The sequence below is a fragment of the Papaver somniferum genome, unplaced genomic scaffold (genome assembly GCF_003573695.1).
Source record: "Papaver somniferum cultivar HN1 unplaced genomic scaffold, ASM357369v1 unplaced-scaffold_117, whole genome shotgun sequence".
Taxonomy (NCBI): Eukaryota; Viridiplantae; Streptophyta; class Magnoliopsida; order Ranunculales; family Papaveraceae; genus Papaver; species Papaver somniferum.
This window is the reverse complement of record NW_020620714.1, coordinates 5,079,197-5,104,905: the sequence shown is the minus strand read 5'-3', so window position 1 is coordinate 5,104,905 and position 25,709 is coordinate 5,079,197. Positions and strand designations below refer to the sequence as shown.

Here is a 25,709-nt window from a genome sequence, read left to right as displayed (position 1 = left end):
CATTGGCGAAATAGCTTCCTCTGTCGCCCCAGAGGATGGGTTTAGCTCATCATTGTGTAAACTTGCTCAAAAGTTGATTTCATTGGTCAAAGGAGGTGTACAAATGATGAAAAGGAGAAAATGATGAAAATCGGGGTTTACAACGTTTATAATTGCTGCAAACACCGTTACAAAGAACGATAAATATGAAGTGCAGTAGTATTTGAAATGCTACGACCCGTGAGAGACTGTCGTTGTCACTGTAGCGTTAACGACTGCCTCTGGTGGTTTTTGTTCTTCGTGTTCTTCAGCTGTGCAGCAGCAGAAATGGTAGCTCTGCAACTCTCCCAAACTCTCTCTCCTCTTCTCTATTACTCCTACAGACCCTTTTATACTCAACAGCATCCAAAAATCTCTCGTAATAACTTCCATCAATCTTCTCTCTTTATTTGAAGGTCACGGGAATAATCCAGCTTTTTTTCCCTTTTTAATCTCTTCTACACGTATTCTTCAGCTGTATAATATCTCTCCCAATCAATAGTATAAAATCTAGAGAATATCCTCCCTAGACTGCACTTAACGTCCGTATAAAAACCATAAACCCGTGATATTTCTTCCCTGTTTTATCGAGATGAGAATATATCCTTCCCTGTTCACCCAAATCCACGTAACCAACCCTATTTTGTTGAAACAAATCACTGTACCATCCATGTTTAATCGATACAGGCCCAAAGCAATCTCATCCCGCGATCGAATCTCACCAGAAGTAATTAAAACCAAATCCAGAGAATTTGAATATTATTTCCCGCCACAACACATTTTCAAACGAAGAAGAAAGGGTGTCCCCCTATCTTGAACTGGGGTGCGAATAGCAGGTGTCCAACTGAGGTGCCCCTTAACCAATAGTGAGAGTCCGAATAACAATTGTCCTTCAGGGGTGCCCCGGGAAACTTTTCGAGCCGATATTTTCAAAAATGTTTATTTCCAAAAAATTACCTAAAAACACACAAAACACCAAAATTAGTACAAAATCGAGTGCCAACAATATATAGTATTGAGATCAAATTAGACACAAAAATGTGTCTATCAAATACCCCCAAACTTATTATTTGCTAGTCCTCGAGCAAATTTATTCTAGAAAGGAAAATCATTTGAACCCCTAGGTGGCCCTAGTGGCGGAGTGTTGTCTCTGGAGGGTTTACCAGAGGTGTACCCACAAAACCTTTACTCTAGACCCTAGTTATCTACGCAGAACCTTGGAAGGCACTAAAGAATCTCCTTGGTTGGCATACTTATTGACTACAGGAGGAAGTACCCTGATGCGAAATTCCAATTGTTGTACACGAGTTTGCACTCAAGCATACTAAAATTCATATAAAGTGACAGAGCTCTACTCAGATAGTTTCTGGATATCATAAACCGGAGTCAACCAATCACATGGATAGATTAAGAAGGTGGATGGACGTGGATGATGTTGACTAAGGTGATCCTATCCTAATGGACTGAGATAATGGTCTGGACTAATATCAACACACTGGCATATACAAGGGAATCAGTGGTCGGTAATCCTAACTCTAGGTTAACTCAGCTGGCATATACAAGGGTACCAGTGGTCGACTTTATTTTATTTATTCCGGTTGGTCTGGTGGTCTAGTCTTTTCTTCTTCTTCTTTTTTTTTTATGTCTCAGTCACTCTATTTCACCCTAGCAATGGTAAAAATAAAACAAAAAGAAGTGATCAGGATTCTTTCGATGTTTCCATCACGAGGATATCGCGAAACTACCATTTTTTTTTAACACCTGAGCTATGTGCTTTTATGAATAGACTCTATAGATGTTTCCATCTAGTCAGATTGGTTCCTCAACTCCTAAAACCAAAATGCTTCCATCCACTTAAATTGGTTAGTGCCCTCCTTAAGAAGCATAAATTTCTAGGCTCTGGAGTTTAAGCTAACAAAAATTTTCTTCCCCACTCCCAAACTTAGATCTAACATTGTCCTCAATGTTCTAAAGATGAAATTAAAAGAATGAACAAGGAGAAATTGATACCACTGGAGGGAAAAGAAATAAGGAAGGATATTACCGTATCACATGAGCGCGGGAGCCTCCCAATAAATGCTAAATTTATAGTCATTAGCTAGACATCAAATACCTCTAAAAGAATTGTCAACTTCCAAAGTCGTATACCAATAGTCGAAACAATTGTGGGTCCACAAGACCAAATAGATCTAACACAAGTATGAGACAACTGTACTGGTTTAGAAAAATGAAAAGAAGGAGCACGTTCTCATCTAAGGTTTCTGTCAAGACAACTGGGTTTATCTGGGGTGCATAATTAAGCTTCATATGTGTGTCTTGATAACTAGAATCATCCGTAAAATGGGTCTCTAATACCTGGGTTACCTCCTAGACAGAATCAGAAGGATCGTGTTGCGGAGTCTGACCAGACTCTAGTAGTATCTCAGACGTACAAGGTTCGAGTCCCAAGTTAGGAACTCGAATTAGGGATACTTGACGATCACAAGAATTATCACTACCCCCAAACTTAGGGTTTTGGCTACTCTCAGACAAACCTCTAATTATTGCTTGAATTTCCGGATCATCCCAGTCCTTAAAATACTCAAGAGATTCTTCTAGTTCTCTACCCCCAAACTTAGGATTTTGGTTACCCTCAGATAATCCTATAATTATTGTTTGAATTTCCGGATCTTCCCAGTCCTTAAAATACTCAAGAGATTCTTCTACTTCTCCACCCCCAAACTTAGGATTTTGGTTCTCTACATAGACTAGTCACAATATTCCTAATTTCTAGACCATGGGGTTATTGAAAAAGGTCGATTTCTTTCTCTAAGTTATGATCAGGTGGTTCATCCGCTACTTGATTTATATCTGCTATGGTCCACTCTAAAGATTCCTTGTTGTTTTGAAGGACGGTTACTAGCCTACTTTCCTGATCTCTATCCAAGTCGGAGGAAACAATCATAGGTAAAGTCTCAGACGGGCCTAAAAACACATACTTCAGGGAATCTGGCAATGGTTTTAGGTCCAACTTAGGAGGCTCTTCTAAAGAAGGAACTAGGGTAGACTTAGAATCTGGTAGTGGTTCGAACTTAGGTTTCCATCCATTAGTAGTATCTAACAAAGGGGTTGAATCTAACAAAGCATTAACCTCATTAATCACATTATCATCATCAAAATCAATCCCAAAGTGAGCTAGGCATTTTTCTAATGGATCTTCTAACAAAGTGTTTGGTAATGACTCCTCGACTAATGTTCCTATCATGTTCACCTCTTCTATACTCGAGTCATCTAGTTCAGAAGGTAGCTTACTAATATAAAAAATGTTCAGCTCAATAGTCATATTACCAAAAGACAAATTCATAATACCATTTCGACAGTTAATGATCGCATTGGATGTAGCTAAAAACGGGCGACCTAAAATCACTGGTATTTGGTTCTCGGGGTCAGGGATAGGTTGGGTATCTAGGATAACAAAATCCACTGGATATATAAACTTGTCGACCTCTATAAGAACATCCTCGATCACACCACGAGGAATTTTAACGGACCTATCAGCTAACTGAAGTGTCATCTGGGTAGGTTTCATCTCACCAAGTCCTAGCTTAAGGTACACATGGTATGACATTAAGTTCACACTGGCTCCTAAGTCAAGCAACGCTTTCTCCAAACGGTATTTACCTATTGTACAAGCAATTACCACCAGTTCGGTATGAAGAACAACTTGCAGATGTTCTCACACATGGAGTGTCAAGCAAGAAGTACTTGAGTTTTCTGGACAAGTTGGGCATGTGTGAAATCTATGCACCAACTTAAACGGGAGAGTTAATATTATCCTCATTTAAGAATATATATTCTTTCCTATTATATAGGATCTTTGCTTTATCATAATATTGTGCTCTATATAAGAGATGTGTAACCAGATTTTATTATTATTATCATAATAAATATTATTATGTTCTACATCCTATATTTGTGAAGACTGTATTTGCAATTTTTCAAAATTTTCTTCTTGGTTACCCATGTATCCATCATATGTTCATCTTGCTCTCTGCAACAAAGACACAGGTACAGATTCCCTCCAAGCGACCCGAAATGGATGTTCACATATGATTTATAAAGGATATGACGACAAGGTGGTGATGGAAGAGATCGAAAATTTTCTCATCTGTTGATCTCACAGTTAGATCCTGTGTTTTAACCAATGAACAGCCCACTGGCAAAAACGCTTACAGGTAGTATCTGGAATTTCTTGTTTGTCTCTCCGCCCATTGCCATCACCAAAAGTGTAAACTTGGACGCGTTGTTTACAAATCCTTACAACCTTGTACTTGGAATGACAATACCCAAATCCAGCGTAACTACAAAATTCACCCATAAACACGAATACGTTCACCAGTAACGGGATTAAAAACGTACAAGGTTTTTAATCAGAGATGACAAGCGTGGTAACACACCAAACCATTGCAAGAACCAACCAAGTGGAAGCAACAAATTTTAGTATCAATACTGCTTACGTTTGCAACTATGTTGTAACCATTATGTAGTTTTTCAGTGCCATTAAAATTAACCATCTCACCCGATTGTTCTCCGCAGTAGAGTTCGTCAGGTCCTTTATCAGGCAAGATTGATAAAAGCGTACCTGTCTTTGTTTTCCCGAAAAGACTTCGCCAGGTTCTGCATACTTTTCTGCATTGCAAGAAGGATTCGATACCTGTATTGTTCTTGGGTAATCGAGATACTATTTCTTGAACCGTATCTGAATTTGATTTTTCCATGGTTTCCCTTTGGTTCCGGCTAAATCGTCTAGGGTACCATAAAAACTCCAAAGTGATAATTCTATGCTTGTTCTCCTTTGATTCTCGTTGTATTGTACAGTTAGGGTTTCTTGTCAAGCAAGGTGCAACTAGTTGAGTCTATAATAAGATGTTCTTATTCAACCGGGCCCCATTATCCGAAGGCCCAGTAGTTGTAAACTGTTAGGGTGTGAGTACACCTTGGTACAACCAGGAGGAGGTAGCACTAACAAAATAAAAGTACTCTCAAACACCAGGATTCAATGAAGAAAGGAAGAAATTTAGATAGATAGTCACAGCAAGAAAGAAATTATAAACATAATTAAGAGTGAAACACTCCCGGAAATACAAAATGAAAATCATAACTAATCAAATCTGTTTTTGAAAAAATATGAAATTCAATGGTCACATAGTTCATCACATAGGGTTTTTAGCCTCATCATACTAATAATTTACTTACTAATGAATGTAAAACTCATCATAAAAGCAACATACATATTTAGGGCAAATCATACTTACATGTATGAACTACCGGATATATCTACTTATACTCCTACATATTTATATCATATATAGTTTGATAATACTTGCACCACGGCCGCCACCACTATCATCAAATTTTTACTCTTTCATCTTCTTGTTCTCTACACCTTCAGACCCATTTGCATAAGGTGACACTGTAACCAACCTGCAGTTTTGTTCAAATGATTTCCCCCTAATCAAAAGCAAATTTTTAATAAGAAGATTTCAGAGACTTGTATAGGCCCAAATCACAATGATCAATCATAAATAATACAATGTAAGTTGCCCAAACACATGGTATAGGCACGTTATCGATCTCAAGTATCTCGTTCAATTTTCATCCTCATCCAAGGACATGATGAATGGAAAGAAAACCTTCTCCGCAGTTTCCTAAATTGTAATGCACTATAAGCATTTTCCTCATCCAAGTATCTCGTTCAATTCTCACACACAAATGACTATAAGCATGGCTGTCACCTGTCGGTCGTGGTTATGAAAGTACGTTATATGTAGGTTAATTTTGTCGGTGACAAGGCCTTAAAGGAGTCGGAATAGGCTAAGTAATGAAAGTTGCCATAGCTATCAATATATATCAACTAGGCACATGTTTTAAATCTGAGCCTACTAGCCTATTGTCCTATGCTACAACTAGTCGATTTTATCTTACTTTCCAAAAATAAAGAATATGACCCTACCGGTTTTTTCTCTGGAAAATTAAACATTACTATGCTTTAAAAATCTTTTAGCACGCTTGTGTTTTGGAGTAGAATCTGTGATAGTTTTCTCTTTATCTTGCTAAGAACTAATTATTGTTTTCAAAACATTGTTAAGATAAGAAAATGAGGTGAGGTCAATAAGATTTGGCCCTTATAATCAAAGAGTGCAGGGAGAAAACAGTTCAAACGAGGGAACACAAACAAGTGGAATATGGCATTTTGTTTGATGGAAACAAATAAAGTAAATGGAATTTCAATCACTAAAGTACACATCACAATGCACAAATCAAATTTCTTTGTTACCCAATTGGATTAAATCGAACAAAATATCATGAATCCTGTTCTGTTAAAGAAGAAATTGTTTTTTCAAAAAAATATTATTTGTATTGTTAAAACAACAAGTGAGACAAAAAATTGGATTAAACAAAAAATTTCAATATCAACCACGTTTTTATTCTTTTGGTGATTGTGATTGGTTACTTTCCACACATTCATGATAGTCTTATGCCATCAAAAGATCAACTGCTTCAACAAAAAATTTAAATAAAAAATTAATGGACAACTTAGTGTCTTAATCTTATCCCAAAGACATGTATGGTTGGAAACCTATTTATGGCACATAGTATTTAACCAAACAAAACCAAAACAACCTTCACCATACCATTCATACATAGTGGGCCAAAAGAATGTGACATTATGACAAATTTTGGGAAGATTGATTTAAGAAAACGCGTATGCATATCTTAAAAGCAAGGTGTATATATGATACAGTTGCACAGTTTTGCCCATTAAACACCCAAGACACTGGTATTGTTTTCTTACATCAAATTGATTGAAAATCCAACTCAAGTGATATCAAAATCATATTTAGTGCTATTATTGTAGACCACAAAATATGCCCATTACGAGGAAAATACAATTATTTCCAGGGATAAATGTTTGATATATAATAATTTCTTTCTGCCAGAGGATCCAAATTTATGCGCACTCACTCAGTTAACGAATTTTAATTTGACAATTCAAATGGATTAACTAAGTGGTTAAGTAGTCAATTGTTCGCGTGTTACATATCTTGTTCTATGTTACACAGTCAGTCACAGAACAAATTACACGAATCATATGGAATGAGGAGTCAGGTAAACATTAGTTAGAAAATTTGCACAAAATTAAACTCGTACAGTATTTTATGGTTGAATAAAATAGGAAAAGAGGGTAATTTAGTCTGTTTAAGGCGTTAATTACTTTATTTAAATTTCTCTGACCAAAACGTGACAAAATGGAGTATGATTAATTCTTACTGATGGCTTCGGTGGTTGGGAAAGTAAAGATAAGAAGAAGCAGAAGAAAACCAGCAAACAAAAGAAACGTTTTTTTTTTATGGAAAGTAATAATAAAGTAAGCCACCGGCATAGTTCTAGTATCCCGTGATGATGCATGTGACTAAAGTGCGCATGGTAGGTTAAGTTTAAGTATCTTCACTGCAGAAATAGTAAAAAAACAAGTAAATGGAATTTCTACTGACCTTTCCTTGCGCTTCTCAAGAAATCTCTGCAACGACTTCTTTCTAGCGATTGGCAAATCTGTGAAGAATTCCAACAAAAGTTTGAGAAAAGTTAAGGTTATGGTTGTTTCAGTTACAGCTGACTCGTCTTAAAATACTTCCAAATGAATACCCTAAAACCATATAACTAGTTTAGTCATATATTCATTTTGTTTGGTCAATCTATGAATTTCGGATCAGATCTCATATATGATTCAATCTTCAAATTAAGATGTCGAGTAAGCAAAAACAAACTATCCGGCTGCTTTTCATCAAACAAATGGCTGCTATTTTTTTTTACAAAAACACTATTCATGGCTCAAATTTAGATGATTTTCTACTGAGTTGTCTATATCAGTGAGTTATATTGTTCTATTAGATCAGACAATTGTTCCACCAATCATATGCACATGTCTTTGATTATGAATCAGACATTCTATTTTACAAAATTTCTAAAACAAATCTATACAATAATTAACAAAAAATCAAACAGTATAAGTGCACTATTTCAGTTTCTAATATCATGGCCGTTTTTGATACAAATCCTTGCTTCAATATGCTCAGGTCACTAACTAGTCAAAAACCCGCCTAGTATTTAGGTTGAGTGTGCCGTATTTGAGTCAGACAATACCACTAATCCAAAACCTAAACTAGCCTTCCTAATTAACAAAATGACTAATCCAAAGCCTAAACTAGTTCACTAGGCTACCTAATTGACAAATGAATCAGATTGAGTCAGACAAAACTAAACACTACCACTATCTATCACAGAAACACTAATTGACTAACCTCCTCCATTGAGTTTCTCAAGTAATGCTTTTCTTTCAAGGCTTGAAGTTGAAGCACTGAGTTTCGGATCAACCGATTCAACAACAGCAGCAGAAGCTTTGTTTGCAACAGCTCCTTCTTCAGCGATCCTCATTATCATCTCCGCCTAAATTCAACCAATCCAAAAATAAAATCCCCAAATTCAATTCATAAATCCAAATCAAACCAAAAATTGAAATCAATTAACAACTTGATTATTAATTAATCGAATCAAACCTTATCAGCAGGCATATCAAAAACACAGACTTTTCCATTATAGAAAATCGTCAGAGGAGTTGAAACCATTCCTGGTGTTAAATTCTCAGAACCATTTCTGTATCCCCCAAAAAAAAAATCATTAAAATTTTACTTTTCCCCAAAATTCATCAATTAATAGAGTTTAAGATCTAATTAAATTACCTGATTGGATTATAAACAGGTAGTGGAGGGAAGTTCTCAGTTGATTTCCCATCAATTACAGTTTTCAACAACTGCGGATTGATTTTTGAGATTGCAGTTTGAACACCTGAAATTAAAAAAAAAAAAATCAGTGAAAATTGAAATTATGAAAATCAAAATCAGATCAGGAATTGAGATTCATTGATACCGTTGGTGTTGTTTTGTTGAAGAAGTTTCTGGAACTGAGATTGGGATGATGAGGAAGATGAATTTCCTCCTGATCCTTTGTTTTCCATACCGAAGAAATCAAGTTCCAGTGATGCTCCTCCTGCTCCTGACATCATGTAGTGATTACTGTTCTTGGATTGATAGTTGATTTTCTAGTGAGAGAGATTTAATAGATTGGTGGGAATATTTAAACACAGGTTTTAATAAGAACAAACTTCATTCTTTTCCTTCCTTCAAAATATTTACATAGGGAGGAGGGCCTGCCTCTGTTTTAGACCATGTGCTGTATCACGATTACTATACGTATTTTTATACTCTGCCCACTTGGAGGATACCCTTGACTGTGTACTTCTTATCTTGTTCTCATCAAGGATAAAAAAAAAAAAGGGAAATATAGGGATAATTTCGGGATTATTATTATTATTAACAGAAAAGCTTTTTTGTTTCTTAGCTATGTATCCGCTACTGTGTTACCTTTTTTGAGGTAAAAAAAAATGAAACCTAAAAATTTCACTGAGTCCTACTTTTCTTTCCGTTTTCTCCAAAATAGCTTTACTGCTCTAAGAGATAGTTATTGAAGAGCCATCAAGGTGTTTGATTAAGTTTTCAGAATCCTACTCATGAAAGTAGGAAGTTTCTTCTCCTCTTCCCAAGTTGTCGCCTGCAACAGTCCTAATGTCTCTATTTCTTGCAGATCCAAACAATCTGATGGTCCCTCTCTTCCTCTTTCAGATGAGCATGTATCATGTCTTAAGATTAGTGCAAAACTTGATGGAAAAGAATCATATATCCTGGTTGCATTTAAATTAACTTTTAGTTTATTTCCGACTAGATATGACCATGAATTATTCTTTGGTTCTATCCTGTCAGCATTGGGTTTTAATGTTTTCTTTTTCCTAATCTGATAATCTACATGTCGTTGGCTTTTCTTGGCTAGCCGTTGTGGAGTTTAATGAGTCCTTTCGAAGGTTTCGTTCCATCTTGTTTTCCAGATAAACCACATTTTAGTTGAAAGTAATTCCAATGAAATAACATCATTCGAGGTTTGGAACCAACCTTTACAGATATTTACAATTTTAGTAGTATTTGAGAAATTTATTTGAAGAGAGTTTGGGCCTGATTCTAAAACAGCTTTAGAAAATGAGCAATGTAGAAAAAAAATGTTTGATTGTTTCATCATGTTCACTAGAGAAGGTAAATTTAGGATTGATATCCTTAAGTAGACCCTCTATCTTTGAATTAGCATATAATGCATTTTGTAACCGTCTCCACGTAAAAAAAAAAAATCCTGGGTGATATATACATCTAATTTCCAAAGAAATTTACAAAAAGTGTCATCTAATGAAAGACTTGATGAGTTATTCCAAATATCACATAGCTTATCATACATAGATTTGACCGTGAAGTCTCCTGTAGTAGTTCATTTCCATCTCAGACTATCTTTTTTTAGAAGATCAGATCTATTCGAGAATAAATTGATTTGGCACATTCTATGTGCTATGTTTTAAGGGAAAGAAGCAAGATTTAGAGTTACATTCCATTTTTTGTATCCATATCTATCAATTCAGCTACTAGAGTTAGATGACATTGGTATTATTTTTCAAATCTAATAAAGATTCACATAGGCCTGGTATCCAGTTATCATCCCTTAAGTTAATACTTTTTCCATCCCCTATTTCCCATATACTATTATGTTATACTAATCTCAACTTTTTACATATGCATTTCAAAGTCATGGACATTTGTCTGGTGCTTTAGCTCTAACAGCTGACTTATTTCTAAAATATTTTTAGGACCTCGAGTTTGGGCCAAAAGAAAGTTAGGTTGTTTTAGTAGTCTCCAAATAAAGAACAGATAGGTAAATATATTTGTCACCGAAAGAAATAAGGGAAATACCTCATCACCGAAAGAAAAAAAAAGAGTTTTGAATTCAAATCGCCGGTATCATTACCCAATAATTTTAATTTTTTAAGTTAAACATCAAATTACCGAACTCACAACTAGTCTCTACTGACTACCATCATCCTACGAGGAGGAGATTGGAATCCATGGCGGAACTCGTATTTACAAGTTATATTTAGGATTTCATTTCCAAGCAAATGTGTTGCTTTTTTGACTACATAATTGAATTAAACATGGGTATTATCTGAGTCTCATTTTGTGGACACTCTCCTCTGGTAACAAATTTTTTTTTTTTTTGAACAAAGAAAAATTTATTAGAAAAAGAAAAGAGGAAAAGAAAAGAAGCAGAAGCAGAAGGGGGACATAAAGCCAAAACCTCCTGAACAAGGATGAGCAGAAAATCAAATATGAGCTGAAAATCGAAAAATTAGGTCAACAAGCTCATGCAAATTTGAATCGAAAACTCTTTTCAGGAGATTTCAAGTAAATTCCTTGTTTTGATTTAGCATTTTTTTATTGTAACCACACAAAACACACTGAAAAACATGGAATGGTAGAGAACGAGTATCTTCAACCACACCATGTCCTCAAGTTCATCATATTAATTATTGCACTAAGAATTTCTAAGAGTATGAAAGGTTTTGCGGACTTCATTATTGAGCATGATCTTATTGATCTTTCTTTAAAGGAAGCAAGATACACTTGGTCTAACAATCAATCTAATCCTATCATGTGTATACCAGATGTATTCCTTTTTTATCCTTCTTTTGAGCTTTAATATCCCCTTTCTTCTCAACTTGCCAAACCTAGACCTACTTCTGATCATATCCTAATTCTCTTAGACCTTTCTGACCCTTCTTGGGGTCCCTCCACTTTCAAAATTTAAGTTATGTGGTTTCTAGAGAATGGTTTTGTTGAAATGTTAAAGGTTTGGTGGAACTCTTTTTGTTGTGCAAGTACTTCTAGTTGTATCCTATGGATGAAACTGGAAGCACTAAAAGAAAAACTGAATGAATGGAACAAAGAGACTTTTGGGAATACAACATCTAAACTGAATAACATTCTTTCATAAGTTCAAGTAATTGACACCGCAGCTGAAGACATTCCATTACCTGAAGCAAAAGTGTTGGAGAAAATTAAATACATGGTTGAATTTGAGAAAATATCTCTTATGGAAGAGACTTTTTGGAGAATTAAATGAAAAACTAAATGGATTCAGGTGGGTGACATAAATACAACACACTTCATGAGGACAACAACTGCAAAGACAAGGTATAATGTAATTAGACAACTTTATATATATGGGTCTCTTACTTTTGATATGTCTCAACTTCAAGAACATATTGTTTCTTTCTATAAGAACCTATTTATAAAAGAAAACATTATAAGACCTGAACTTGATGATATAGTGTTTGATTTCATTAGTTCTAATGAAGCTGATATTCTAGAGGCTTGTTTCACTGAAGAAGAAGTTTATTTTGCAATCAAAATCTAGCTCAAGATAAGGCACCTGGGCCTGATGGGTATCCTGTTAAGTTTTTTCAAAAATGCTGGTGCTTTCTCAAAAAAGACATAATGGATACAATTCAAGACTTTTTGTCAAGTGGTACTATAGACACTAGACATTATTCTATTTTCATATCTTTTGTCCCAAAAAAAGATTATATAACGACTATTAAGGATTATAGGAATATTTTCTTACTCACTGGTGGCTATAAAATTATTTCAAAAGTCTTGGCTTCGAGACTAACATTCCAATGGACAAGTTAATATTTCAGGTACAATGTGCATATGTTGATGGTAGACAAATAACAAATGGTATTTTGTTTTCCAATGAGTTGGTAGGTTCAAGAATTACTTCAGCAAAGCCAGGTATCATTTGTAAGATTGATCTAGAAAAAACATTTGATGGATATAACTGGAAATATCTTGAAATGGTGTTGAAAAAAATGGGTTTTAGTTCAAATTGGTGGAAACGGGTAAGGTTTTGTTATTCTACATCTTGCTTTTCAGTTCTTATCAATGGGTTTTCATTTGGCTACTTCAAAATCTCAAGAGGATTGAGAAAAGGAGATCATATCTCTCTATTGCTTCTTTAATATTGCAATATTGGAAGGATTTTTTAGGTATCTAGATAAAGGAGCTAACTTGAATTTATTCAGTGGTTTTTAGTTAAAGAGAATGGTATGGTTATAAATCATCTCCATTATATTGATGGTATTATTCTCTTCTTAGAAAATAACAAACAAGAATTACTTAAATTGTTCTCTACAATCTCTTGCTTTGAGATTATTGCAGGTTTGAAGCTAAATACTTTTAAGACAAGACTCATACCAATTGATGATTGTCCCAAATTATCTTCTTGGTCTTTGGAGATTGGATATGCCACTGATTCATTACCATTTCAGTATCTCGGTATGCTCTTAGAGCAACTGCAATGGTTCGACTAAAACCAAAGACCAAAAACCAAAATATAGTAAAAAATTTGGGTTTAGTCCATGGTGGTACGCTACGGTAGTCGAGTAAAATTTGGTCGAGAACACATTATACCCCCGCCCCATTCAAACTCGCATTAAATGTTCGCCTCTCATCAGGCTCATATTATACCTTCGCCCTATTTTACACTTGCCTCTCACCAGGCTCACATTATACCTTCGCCCCACTCATCAGGCTCACATTATACCTTTGCCCCACCATCAGGATCACATTATACCTTCGCCTCTCATCAGGCTCACATTATACCTTCGCTCTATATCAGGCACACTTTTAATGTCCGCTCGACTATATTTAGTTTTGGTCTTGGTCCTAGACCAAATATACTCTGAGATTTGATTTTAGCACGGGTTTCGCTCTTTATTCCGATCGACTGTGCCTGCTTTGTGGACCATATTCGTAGTTTTACTCGTCCACTGTGGTTGCTCTTAGGTTCCAAAAAAAACTCAAAAGCTATATGGGATCCAGTTCTGGATAAATTTGCTGATAAGCTTTCTCTTTGGAATCAATGCTCTTACTCAAAAGGATGTAAGTTGACTTTCCTAAAATGTATACTTACTTCTCTGCCTCTATATTACTTCTTCTTATTCAGAGATCTTGTTTCAATCATTCAACAATTTTAAAATGAAATGAGAGTCTATCTTTGGGAACATAATTAAGCCATGCTCTAAATGTTCTCATATGATAAATTATAAGTTAGTTTGTGATTCTAAGTCTAGAGGAGATCTGTGAGTTTTGAATATAAAGAGATGAATACAACACTTTTATCTAAGTGGTGTTGGAGATTTGGTGTACAAAAATCCATCTTTGGTACAAGATTATTGAGGCTTATTGGATATCTGGTAAAGTTAACTCTCCTTTAGTATTTCTGTTGGAAAACTATTGCAAAAGAGAGGTTCTTAATAGATAAAAACTGAAGTTTTGATAATAATGGTAAAAGGACATCCTTTTGGTATGGTAATTGGACTGGGGATAAGATTTTAATGGTAAACTTCCCTGATTTGTTCAAGTTATCTAAAGACAAACACTCTACAGTTGTTGCTCATATTTCTGAGACTCACAGCTGGGTTTCCGATTTTGAAAGAGTTCTAAAAGATAACGAAATTGATCAGTTTACTATTCTTCTTTGATCGGGTTCTTTTAGAGTACGGTCTATGTTTACTCCGTCAGATTTGGCTTGGTGATTCCCTGAGACAATTTATTCTATAGCTAAATGTTGATCCGATGCTTATATAACTAATGACATATGAAACCTCATTCCTACAACAATTACGTGGGTTTTATGGTCTGAAAGAAACAACAAAACTTTCAAGGAAAGTTATGCCTATAAAACTGACACGAATTTGAGTATTCAATGTAAGTCTTTAGTGTTAGCCTTGTCTATAACAGTTGGACATATAGGTCATTCAAAATTTTCAAGTTCTGTTTTCATCTGGGAATCGATTTTGTTGTAGTTTAATCCCCTCTTTTATTTGTTACCTTTAATAACTATGTACTCTTGTAATTTTGTACATTCTCTAATCTCGATAATTATCTCTTTCAATCAAATATATATATACACACGTGACTATCGTACTAAATTTATTTATTTATATTAGTATGTGTTTAGCTTCTGAGAGAAGATTCATTCTCTATGTTTGGAAAAAATTTCTCCCTCTTTTTCCGACAAATCGGCCTAACCATTTCCCTTTAAAATGCAGTACTCTCAACGTTAACCGTATCAGAACCAGGACTAGTCACACAGACTTTATCTGATAAGGAAATTAAATAAAAGCTTCTCTTAAATATAACCCACACTTTTATTAACCAAATTCCAAAAAATTTAAGTAAAATTGAAAAATCATGCTACCAAACAAGTCTTTAATTTTGTAACTAATAATCTTATTTCTTCCCCAAAATTAAATATAAACCCTAACATTTTTTATTTACTTTTTTACTTTAGCCATGTGAAATACAATGAGACATGAAAGAATGAACCCACGAGTCCTCTGTCATGTAATGGTACTTGGCTTTCGAACTGTGAGTTTATGTGTAGCTCGAGTTTTTGATTGGAAACTGATTATGAGCTGCTGGATCCCAGTCTTCCTCTATTACAAATTCTTCATGTCGGTGAATGTGCAGATGGCGCTCGCACAGATGGGAAATCATAAAGAAAGTCAGCAAACCTGACAAACATTGCTTGGGTTTGGGATGTGATGCACAACGCGTGAAGCTCGTCTCAGGGAGCGTTTCTGCTAATCCTTATATGATTTTTGTGGAGGAGTCTATCCATCCATATTGTAAAAAGCCAAATTCGCAGTTGAGGTATGGCGTTTGTGCTTAACAAAGTCCCCAGATCAGTAGGGGTCATCCGGTGCACTCAAATGTAGAAGGCGAATTACTACGTTTCATTAGGGATTTGATGATCTTTTGTGGCTATATATAAAAACTGTTTATAGTTTTGTGGGTTATTCTAAAAATCGCAGGAATCGGTTTGGTAAGATTAAGGACTTATTTTATGTGCGTTATAGTTAATAAAAGCATGGGTTATATTTAAGAGAAGGATCCTATGCAGTTGGCTTAATTGATACAGAGGCTGGAGAGTGCAGAGCTGTACTAAAGGGGCTAAAGCAATGGATCTGGATAGCATTCATCTGGTAGCTGATGCAGAGATAGTAGTCAATTCAATCAATAACCAAGTTCTGGTTTTTAGATGGGAGAATGGGAGAACCATCCAAGACATTAAACTTTTATTTAAAACTTTTAATTCTTTTAAAGTTTCACATGTCAAAAGTGATTTAAACTCTTTAACTTATTCTATTTCAAAAGTAGTTAGGAAAGACAAGTTTTATGTGGAAGAATTCAGTCATGATGTTGCACATCTTGACACCGTTCTATCCAAATTTTTAAATCCTGGTATTTCTTAATAAAATCTCTAAGCTTTTATCCAAAAAAATAAATAAGAGAAGCTTAAATAAATGATGGACAAATTAACAAGGTTTTCCCTTTTTCCTATCCCCATTTTCCCTATTTCCCATCCCCTTCACAATTTCTAGAAACAATTTACTTTTCAACTTTAGTTTTTCCTGTGTACAATCCCTAAAAGTCGAATTGACTATGACCATAACTTTTATCACTTTTATTTGTCTTCTTCTTCCTTACTTCCTCTTTTCCAATAAGAAAACCCATAAATTATCAAGCAGAAAACTCTAAATTAGATTGATGTAGTACATCTATCTTTTATTTTTTGTCATTTAATTTGTCAAGATAAAGATGAATTGATTCGCAATTAATCGATAAACCGCTATGGTGGAAAATCTAATTTAAAAAAACTTCGAGAATATTTAAACCCTAATTTAATCATTGAAAATATATTTTGTGAACAAAGTTTGGAGGTGATCATGAGCAGGGTAGTCATAAATGTATGGTCATCTAAGTGCAGCAATAATTCCAACCGCAGTTGCGTATATACATAAACATACTAATCCAAATTAACGTAACATTATGCTTGCATTTTCTCCTATTAGTAACAGATGCTTCAAAACTAGTGTCCTATCCAATCAGTACATATCAAATTGCTGACTCAATATGTGTTCCACCTATTTTAAGTAATATGATACCCTAATCTCTCCCGTCCACCATTTTTAATGTTTAGCTTACATCAAAGTTTTATCCGTCTTTGGGGATGAATCATGGAGACGAAGTAGAAGAGATTGTGGCGATGGAGAAGACGTGATTTGTTTCTTAGGTTTTTCTATTTTGTTTAGTTGGGTGTAAAAATAAAAAAATCAAGAAATGGTATTTAGGAAATGTGAAATTTTATGTGGGTGGTACTTAGGATTATTAGGGATAGGAAGTACGGGGATTGGAAATAGAAAAAATGGGGATAGGAAATAGGGAAAATCATTAACAATCTTGTGCACGAAATTGAGTTTTAGGACTAACCACTAAAATATCCCTCAGCACACAAAAGGTTAGATATCTCTCGCCACAAATAGAGGTTAGATAGCGGAGAAAGAAACCAATGAATAATTGACACGTGGATGCGTGGGTGGGGGTAAATAACCAGTCACCACGGATTTCAACCGAGTTTTAGGTAAAATAAGACCATAATACCCTTGGTATGTAGGGAATCTTAATCAATCCATCAGACAGGTCTTTCTGTCATTTGACTAAAAAGCGCGTGTTTGGTAAGGTGTAATCTTTCATTACATTTCACGGCTGCTACATCGGTTACAACTTTACAAGTGGTCCAAATGAAAATGAACTTTTAAGCGGAGTTAAATTCGTAAATGAAATTTGTATAGACTACAGAGGATTATTATGTTAGTAGCTCTAAACAAGTTCCACGTTCGATTCATCAATGATGTTTCTGTTTTGATTTTGTATTTGATACTGATAAATAAGGAATCGGACAGTCGAGGATCCCCTCTCAACAGGATAGGGAGTGGGGCAGGAATGGGCCCCACTCTCCTCTCACACGTTTTTTTTTTAGCGTTTAAAGTTGGCAAACAATCTGATTCCACTACTAATAATGTAGTGCGGTTAAAATAAATTTCTTTATACCGTATGGTATGGTAAAAAAACGACGAGATTGTTAAATAAGAAATCTTTTAAAATAAATGTTGCGATCTCTTTTTAGCAAATGTTTTCACCCAAAGCAATTGTTCTGACCGCTTCCTGGACATAGTATCGAAAATGTTTTCATCCACGATAAGAGCGGACCCAGAAACCCAAGGCTGTTAATGGAAATACCATATTTCTTCCCTATAGTTATATTAGTTTTTCTTATTTATTTTAATTATATCTTTTTTTGTGTATTTTTCAATTAGGAGAAAAAAAACAAATATAGTCGAAGTTTGGCTAATAGAAAATATATAAAAAGTAGCCGAACTATATGAACCAAAAATTTCGGCGAGGAAAAGAAAATGCGAGCTAACCAAACTCTGGATTTGGTGTTCTATACAAAATTTCGGTTACGCTCAGAAGTTTCGTTTTATCCGAAATGTTCTTCGTGTTCTTGGTTTCAGAAAATCCGGATACCAAAGTAGGTTTTTTTTGAAACTTATATTAACCGAAGTTGATGTTGTAACTTCCAATTTCTTCCTATTTTGATGATTATTATTCCACTTTTCCAATCAAAAACAATTTAAAAGTAATAGGTTTGTGGAATAAATGCTTGTAAATTTGCATATTACTAGAATCAGGACCTTGTCGAACCAAATCCCATAAAAACAATTTAATAAAATTAAAATTAAAAAGAACTAAAAAGGAAAATTAAAAGAATTCAAAAATTATTTTCTCAAAAAAGTCTAAATCTAAAATAAGTAATTAAAATAATATAATAACTTTTTAGCCATTAACTAAAATATGGAAAAAGGGATGGCTTCTGTTTACTCCCAAATATCATGGTAATTAAAATTGAAATGGTGGCCCCCCTCCAGAATGGAGTGGTTCCCCGAAAATCATTCTTCTTTAAACTTTTAGGCTTGGGGTAAGTTGGGATGTGTGTGCAACTAGACGTCCATGCCTCGACTGGTTTCGCTTCTGTGCCTATCGTTTTTCTCCATGCTTTCTCCTCTTTACATGTCGTTTAGTTCGTAGAAATTAGGCAGGAACCACTGTTTACGCATCCAAGTATAGATGGGTGCCACATAAGTGACGGGACAAAAAAGGTGTTGTATATAACAAAGTCTGCTTACTATTCTCGTCGAAACCAGAAACTACTGTTGGAATTTTGCAACAACCACCAAGACGTTAGATGTATAAAGAATAATATATAAAGAACTAAATTAAAAAGACACTATCGAAGCAATTTGAAGAGAGAAGAATTGCAGGTTCAACAAGTTGTCCTTAATATATTAGTTCGTGGGTATATTCAAAAAGAGCAATGCTAAACCCCAACGTGTGGAAAACACAAAAAACACGACTTACTTGAATAACTTGGCGACCTACCAATTCTAGAAGTAAGATTTTTGGCAAACAATAAGCACTTTAGTAATACAATTCCAGTGTACCATCGGCTGCGGGTTCGAGACCCATCAGTCCCGGCCTAAGATCCAATTTCATCGATCAATGAATTTCTCGTCCTCCACCGACGCGCTAAAGTTTAGGAGTTAAGGGGCGGATGTATCCAAGTGGTTCAAGGCAGTGGATTGTGAATCCATGATCCACGGGTTCAATCCTGTCATTCTCCCATCAAGATAAGGGACAGTAAGATCACATTGTGTCCAAGATAAGACTGCCCGATATAACTTGAGTTAGTACAACGCAAGTTATCCACTCTTGGAAGTAAACAAGATCGTGCAGAAGAAAACAAGAAGATGATAAAAAAATGACTTTAAAGTAGCCGCTTCTACTATGTTTGTAATATAATTTCGAGTTATATTTATAGGAGATGATTGCTTGAAAATCAAGTTAGATTTAGGTTTTCTTACAAAACAAGTTTTTTCTTTTTCTTGTAAAGCAATTAAGATCGGAAAATGAATTCTCCAATAAATAAAACACTCAGATAAATTAATTTTGGAAATTGTTTCTTAGAGAAATCAATTTTGAAAATTGTTTCCTAAAAAAAAGTCACAAAAAGAAATCCGAGTAGACATATGTAGGACTTGGTGCATGGTAAAAGCCCATATGCATAAGTTAGGATATGTATTGTTTGTTAATATAAACCTAAAAAAATGATTTTATAGTGGATTTCCTTCTCTAGTACACCTAAGGTGGGACTTAAGAGATTCATTCACTCAAAGAAATGAGTGAGCATCTTTAGGACTTTTAGGTCTTTAGATCAAACCACACCAAAACTAAAAACATTTCTCTCCAACAACTATACACACTCCAATGGGCAGAGATAAATAAGAAATAAAGGACGGACGTGGTTGTTATATATTGTAATATATATTGGTCCTAAATTTATGATATGTTGATATTAGTGAGTTGAATTTTAAACTCACCGGCACCAAACTTTTAGCCCATCAAAAAGAAAAGGGTATGATTATTTTCCTAAAAATGCAATGATCGCGGCAGTTGAACCATCCAAAAGTAGATTAAAAGAGATATCTGATTTGAAAATTCTGCAAGCAGCCTCTGTCAAGATGGCTAGCTTTAGAAGAAAGTAGAATCGGAATGCATGGAACACAATTAATTTTAACTTAAGCATCACTTGTTTAACTCTCTTACATGGCAGCATGATAGGATCATTGTCTTATCTCGTGCATTTGGAAAACATGGGATGGGACCAACACCCTGTCATGCAACTTGTTGTTTTTCACCAGTGGTGAATAATGGAAAGGTAATTTATGCTACGTAACTGTAAGATGATCCCTCGTTAGTAAACTCTTAAGAAGAAAATAATAATCTTATATCATTGTAGCAAATGATAAATTTATACAGCGTTGAACTAATGCCACTAGTGATTTGAGTCTGAAACTCGTAATTGTTGTAATTCAATAAAAATATTCAACCAAAACCTGAGAACGGGTGACGTTAGTAAGTTTTGAACTAGGAAATATAATATAAAGTGATATTAGTAGTTGTTTCTCATTTCTCTTCTTAAGTTCCAAATGAAGAGGTACATTGAATTTAGGGTTGCTTGAAGGGTGTCGTCTCTTTTTAAAACTATCCATATAAATTCATACATTTCCTCGAGGCAGTTGGTTGATATATAAATGAAGACATCAGATTTGAATTTAGGGGAATAACCCACGTATGCTACAGTTGCTCTATAAAATTATTATTTTCCTGTTAATATTTGATAAACTCATCTTAATTAATTGATTTGTGTGACAAATGGTACCAATCTGAGAAAATTGATGACAATATAGGATTGAGACCCGACTTGTATGAGGAGAAAAATTTAGTCACCCTCAAATGAAAGAATACGAGCCAAGTAAAGCTCGAGGTAACAATGAGTTATATGAAACACGTTTTAAATGTCTTGCATGCATATTATAGTTTGTGCTTAAAATAGAAAATAAAGTAAGTACGTATCACGGACATTAGTGTCTACGGTCAGAGCCATATTGATGTAAAAGTCAGTCGACAGTGACAATAGGTAGAACAGATCCATGTGTTGCACATTAGATTCACGTCTACCACTTCCGTGACCTATACAGAAACAGAATGCTCATCACAGAGTCTAATCAATCAAACCTCAAAACGGTTCTATGATATAGGAAGCACTGATCACTCGAGCTCTGCAACACAATGTGATGTGTTAGGTTAAAGAGGTGGATGGATGCCGATGGGCATCACAATATAAACATGTTTTAAACATGCATTTTGTAGAGTTGGTTGCTTTTGTGTATTCCAGATGCGTTAGGGATAAAGTTAGATCGATAAGGTGGTGGTATTAGGTAGTATGTATATATTTAAGTAAGGTATCAGTGGACCAGCAGGACCAACGTGATTCCACAACGTGGAGTGGAACTACTCATGAGTTGATGGTTTTTAAATTCAAAAGAGTAGTGAATAGAGTTGGCAAACAAGCCGAAACCCGCGGATAAATTCGTACCCGGCCCGTGAAAACTCTAGCCCGGCTTGGCTGGGTTATAAACAAGCCGGGTTAGGGTTAGAGAAATGGTGGCTTGTGAGAATACGGTTTAACCCGTGCCCGGACTGTAAACCCGCGGGTAAACCTGTTAACCCGTGTACAATATATTAACTTTCACCGTTGGATTATTTAGGGTTAATCATATCCCTACATTTAAAATATAAAAACACCAAAAACCCTAGCAGATGGATATCTTTTCATTTCTTCTTCTTCTTCGTCTTTCTTTTCTTTTTTCTCCCCACTGTCTTCTACTGCGGATGCGCCTCCTCATCACCTCCATCATTTCTCCGGCTGTTGATTTTGCTGCTGCTAAGTTTCCTTCAAAAGCTGGTATACCCAATTTTCTATTACTTTTTAAGATGCTTTTGTTTTGTACCTTTCTTTATAAAGGTTTCTACGGTCAGGGTTTTGTTTTGCTAATTTGAAAAAGATATGTTTGTCGAGCAGATGAAGATGTTTCTGAATCCGAGAGAGAAGTGGGTGTTGTTGATCGAATTAATTGATGAGAAGAGAAGATTTCTTTTGTTCTTTCTCGTCTGTTGCTGAAGAAGAGCTGCGATTGATACAGTGATTCATAGGATATAGATCTAGTGACTGTAATCGAAGTTGAGATGGGTTTATTTGGTTCGATTTAGTGGTGGTGTTATTCAATTCCTAGTTATAATCAAAAGAAGATGAATTTGAGATGGGATGGATCAATGGGTTTGTTCGAATTGATACTCACCTGAAGCTGCTAAATTTTGGTTTGTTAGGGTTTACTAAAATCATATGCTCTGTATATTGATTTGGCATGATGTTTTGGTGTCTGGGTTTTGTTAATATGTGTTGAAAATGAGAATTCTTGATTGAAATTTTGATTTTTGTTTTTTGTGAGAATGATTGATGTGGGTTTGTTTTGAATGTTTTTGAGATTTTTGATTACTACTTTTGCTTAATTAACTGTTTTGGATTTTAAATTTTGAAATTCATTTATGTTTGTATGAATTTGTAAAAGAATTAGATCTAAGTAAAATTGCTCTTGATTTTTTTCATATTTGAATTGTGTTGCAGCTATTGATCTGTTATGGTGTTTGAATTTGAAGAACTGAAAAGAGGAGAATGTTGCGGATGTGGTGTGAGTTGATGTGAAGCTTGGGGGTGCTACTAATGGGTTGTGCAGGTATGAGATGTTGCAGGTTATAGAATTGAAGGTGTTGGTGTTGGTGTTGGTGATTATCATGGGCGTGAGTCTGAGTTTGAGCAGAGAACACAACTGGAAAGAGTTCTTGCTGCGATTGAAGTCGTGAATCTCGTGATGGATTGAGATGAAAATGAAGAGATTAGATGGCTGTTAGGTGTTACAGCCTTACAGGGAAGGAGTTGAAAGGCCTGAAAATGATTTAATGAATTTTTGATGGGTATTGTATTGAGGTCTAATTTTTGTAATTTGTGTTTGATAATTGTAATTTGTCATAAATTAAGTTGATTAATTTTTTATTTTATTTTTAATTAAACAAGCCGGGTAACCCGTGAACCCGCAAGCTTTACCTGTTACGGGCGCGGGTAGAAGAAATGACCACCCGTGAAGAATATCAACCCGCGGGTTTTGGCCCGTGGTAACCCGTACTCGTGTAACCCGTAACAAGCCAGCCCCGGCCCGCCCGTTTGCCAGCTCTAGTAGTGAAACTATACCAAATCTTGATCAGTTTTCTTAAAAACCCAATTAGAAAATTTTGGTGATACCATATTCGTGTTTGAATTTCAAAAGAAGGTAAAATCGATCTTGTATTAATCACGTATTAATAAGATTGCAGAGCCAATTAGCTAGCCATAATGTCAAGTCATCAATGCACGGTGACATGAGCTAGCTAAAAGAGAGATGGGTGTTTTACAAAATGGTCACAATATTCTTAATTGGTTTACAAATTTGATCATACTTTAAATTAGTGATTACAAACTGATATTTTGGGGAAACATGTACCGATGGACCTAAATTCATCACCAGAGGCCAAAAGGGTTTTAATACCTCGAACTGCTTTTTCTAGAATTGACATACACTTGGAATGACAATGACCATCTAACTAGAAGACATTCCTTGGAGTTATTTTTTTACACAAAATTGGTTAAAAAGACCAAAATTAACAATTCCTGGGTGAAAAGGATATTTAGATTTTCATACTGTTTAAATGGACAAATTGCCAGAATGTAAACAGTTTTATCCTATCCATTTTCAAATACTGTTTCTTATATTTAATTTACATAAGGATGCATCCAGTTTCATCCTTACTATTTTTTAAGTTTAAGTCAGGATGAATCCAGTTTCATCCTTACTATTTTTAGTGTCCATTTTACCCGTACTAATTTTTACTCGTCCATTTGAACCATGTTTTAAAAATATTTGGACAAATGACCCATTTTCCGTTTTTTTACAGGGTAGCTATTCTATAACTTTAAACAAATATTAAATCTTTCTCCACTTATCGGTGTACCGGGCACTTATCTTTCTAGAATGCTCGGAAAAAAATTGAAACCCTGGCAGCGGTATGGCATGTTTGCCCATGTGCTTGCCATTGAGGTGATGCTTATTCAAAGCTTACTTAGCATATGTATATATATAGAAAGGGCAAAAGAAGATCCTCTCGGACATGAATTTATAAATGTCCGTGTAATCCAGATGTGACGGATAAGTTAGATATGTGGTATTGAATTTTGGTGTAGTTGTGTGTACGTATAAACTGTGAGTGGACGGTGGACCAAACCAGCGTGATTCAAAAACGTGGCAATAATTTAATGATCTTCTAAATTGTGATTAATTATCGGTGTATGAGTGATCAGGAAAGATTAACTAGGCGATCACAGTTACACGGAATTCGGATTCTGGGCAAGCTCAGATAGCTGAATTTACTGGGAATAGCTTCACTGGAGACATGAAATCCATTTAGAAGGTGTAGGGTCGGAGAGGTCCCTGGTTCTATTCGGGGCACACCTGTATAAGTGTATAAAAGAGATCGCGTTCAAGCTAAGATATCCTCCTTTTAATAATTATAATAATGGTGATATCCAAGTCTCAGACGTCAATTAGTTACACCTGGCAAAGAATTTGTTGTTGGAATTAAGATTAAGCGCACTTTATCTTTAAGGTTGTCGATAGGTTTTCTTTTCTTTTTTCTTTTCTTTTTTTCATAAAAGAGAAAGAAAAGTAATACTGTATGTTTTAACTTGGATAAATCGTGTCCCTTGTTCTTGGGCCAATGAAAAGCCCAACCAAACCTGAAAGATTGAGTTCATTTCCACGTTTAAAACTGCATAGTCCAAGACCTAGTTAGTAAGTCCGCGAATGATTCGCGAATCATCCACGAATTTTTCCATATCACGAATTTTACCGTCTTATTCGCGTACGTTTGCAACTCCGAACCCAAGTCGCGTATTATGTGGCATTCCCGAATTATTTGCGAATCGTTCACGAATTTTATGTATGCCGAATGATACGTCCGCTTAATTCGCCATAAATTCTTTAGCTTTTACTTTTCAAAGACCCCATTTTTTGGGCTTTACTGTCTTTCGAGCATACACGACCGAATATTAGACGTGTTGTAATTTTTATGAAACAAAAACGACTGAAGAGATTTGAAGGTGAAGGTGAGAGAGATCTCAAACTCACTAACCAAGCATCTAAACCACCATACGACGTCCTATTGGATAACTAATGTTGTATATATTATTAAAATCATCATATTAAGTTTATTTTTTCTTTAAATAACTCACACATATGCATAAAAATTGGTCTATGACCTTATAAA

General features: G+C 35.1%; 1 protein-coding gene across 2 annotated transcripts; it reads right to left on the bottom strand.

The window, feature by feature from the left end:
• Nucleotides 1–5,086: 5,086 nt before the first annotated feature.
• Nucleotides 5,087–9,286, bottom strand: LOC113329951 (protein TIFY 9-like). 2 transcript variants are annotated; one of them, XM_026576803.1, is made up of 6 exons: nt 8,986–9,286; nt 8,799–8,904; nt 8,616–8,712; nt 8,361–8,505; nt 7,554–7,611; nt 5,087–5,481 (listed from the first exon to the last, which is right to left on the bottom strand). In XM_026576803.1, exons 1-6 carry the CDS (start codon nt 9,119–9,121, stop codon nt 5,415–5,417), a joined length of 609 nt encoding a protein of 202 aa, XP_026432588.1. In that variant the 5' UTR covers nt 9,122–9,286; the 3' UTR covers nt 5,087–5,414. The 2 variants fall into 2 exon arrangements, with proteins under 2 accessions (XP_026432588.1, XP_026432587.1); XM_026576802.1 differs by having other exon boundaries at nt 5,087–5,508; nt 8,986–9,284.
• Between the last annotated feature and the right edge of the window lie 16,423 nt (nt 9,287–25,709).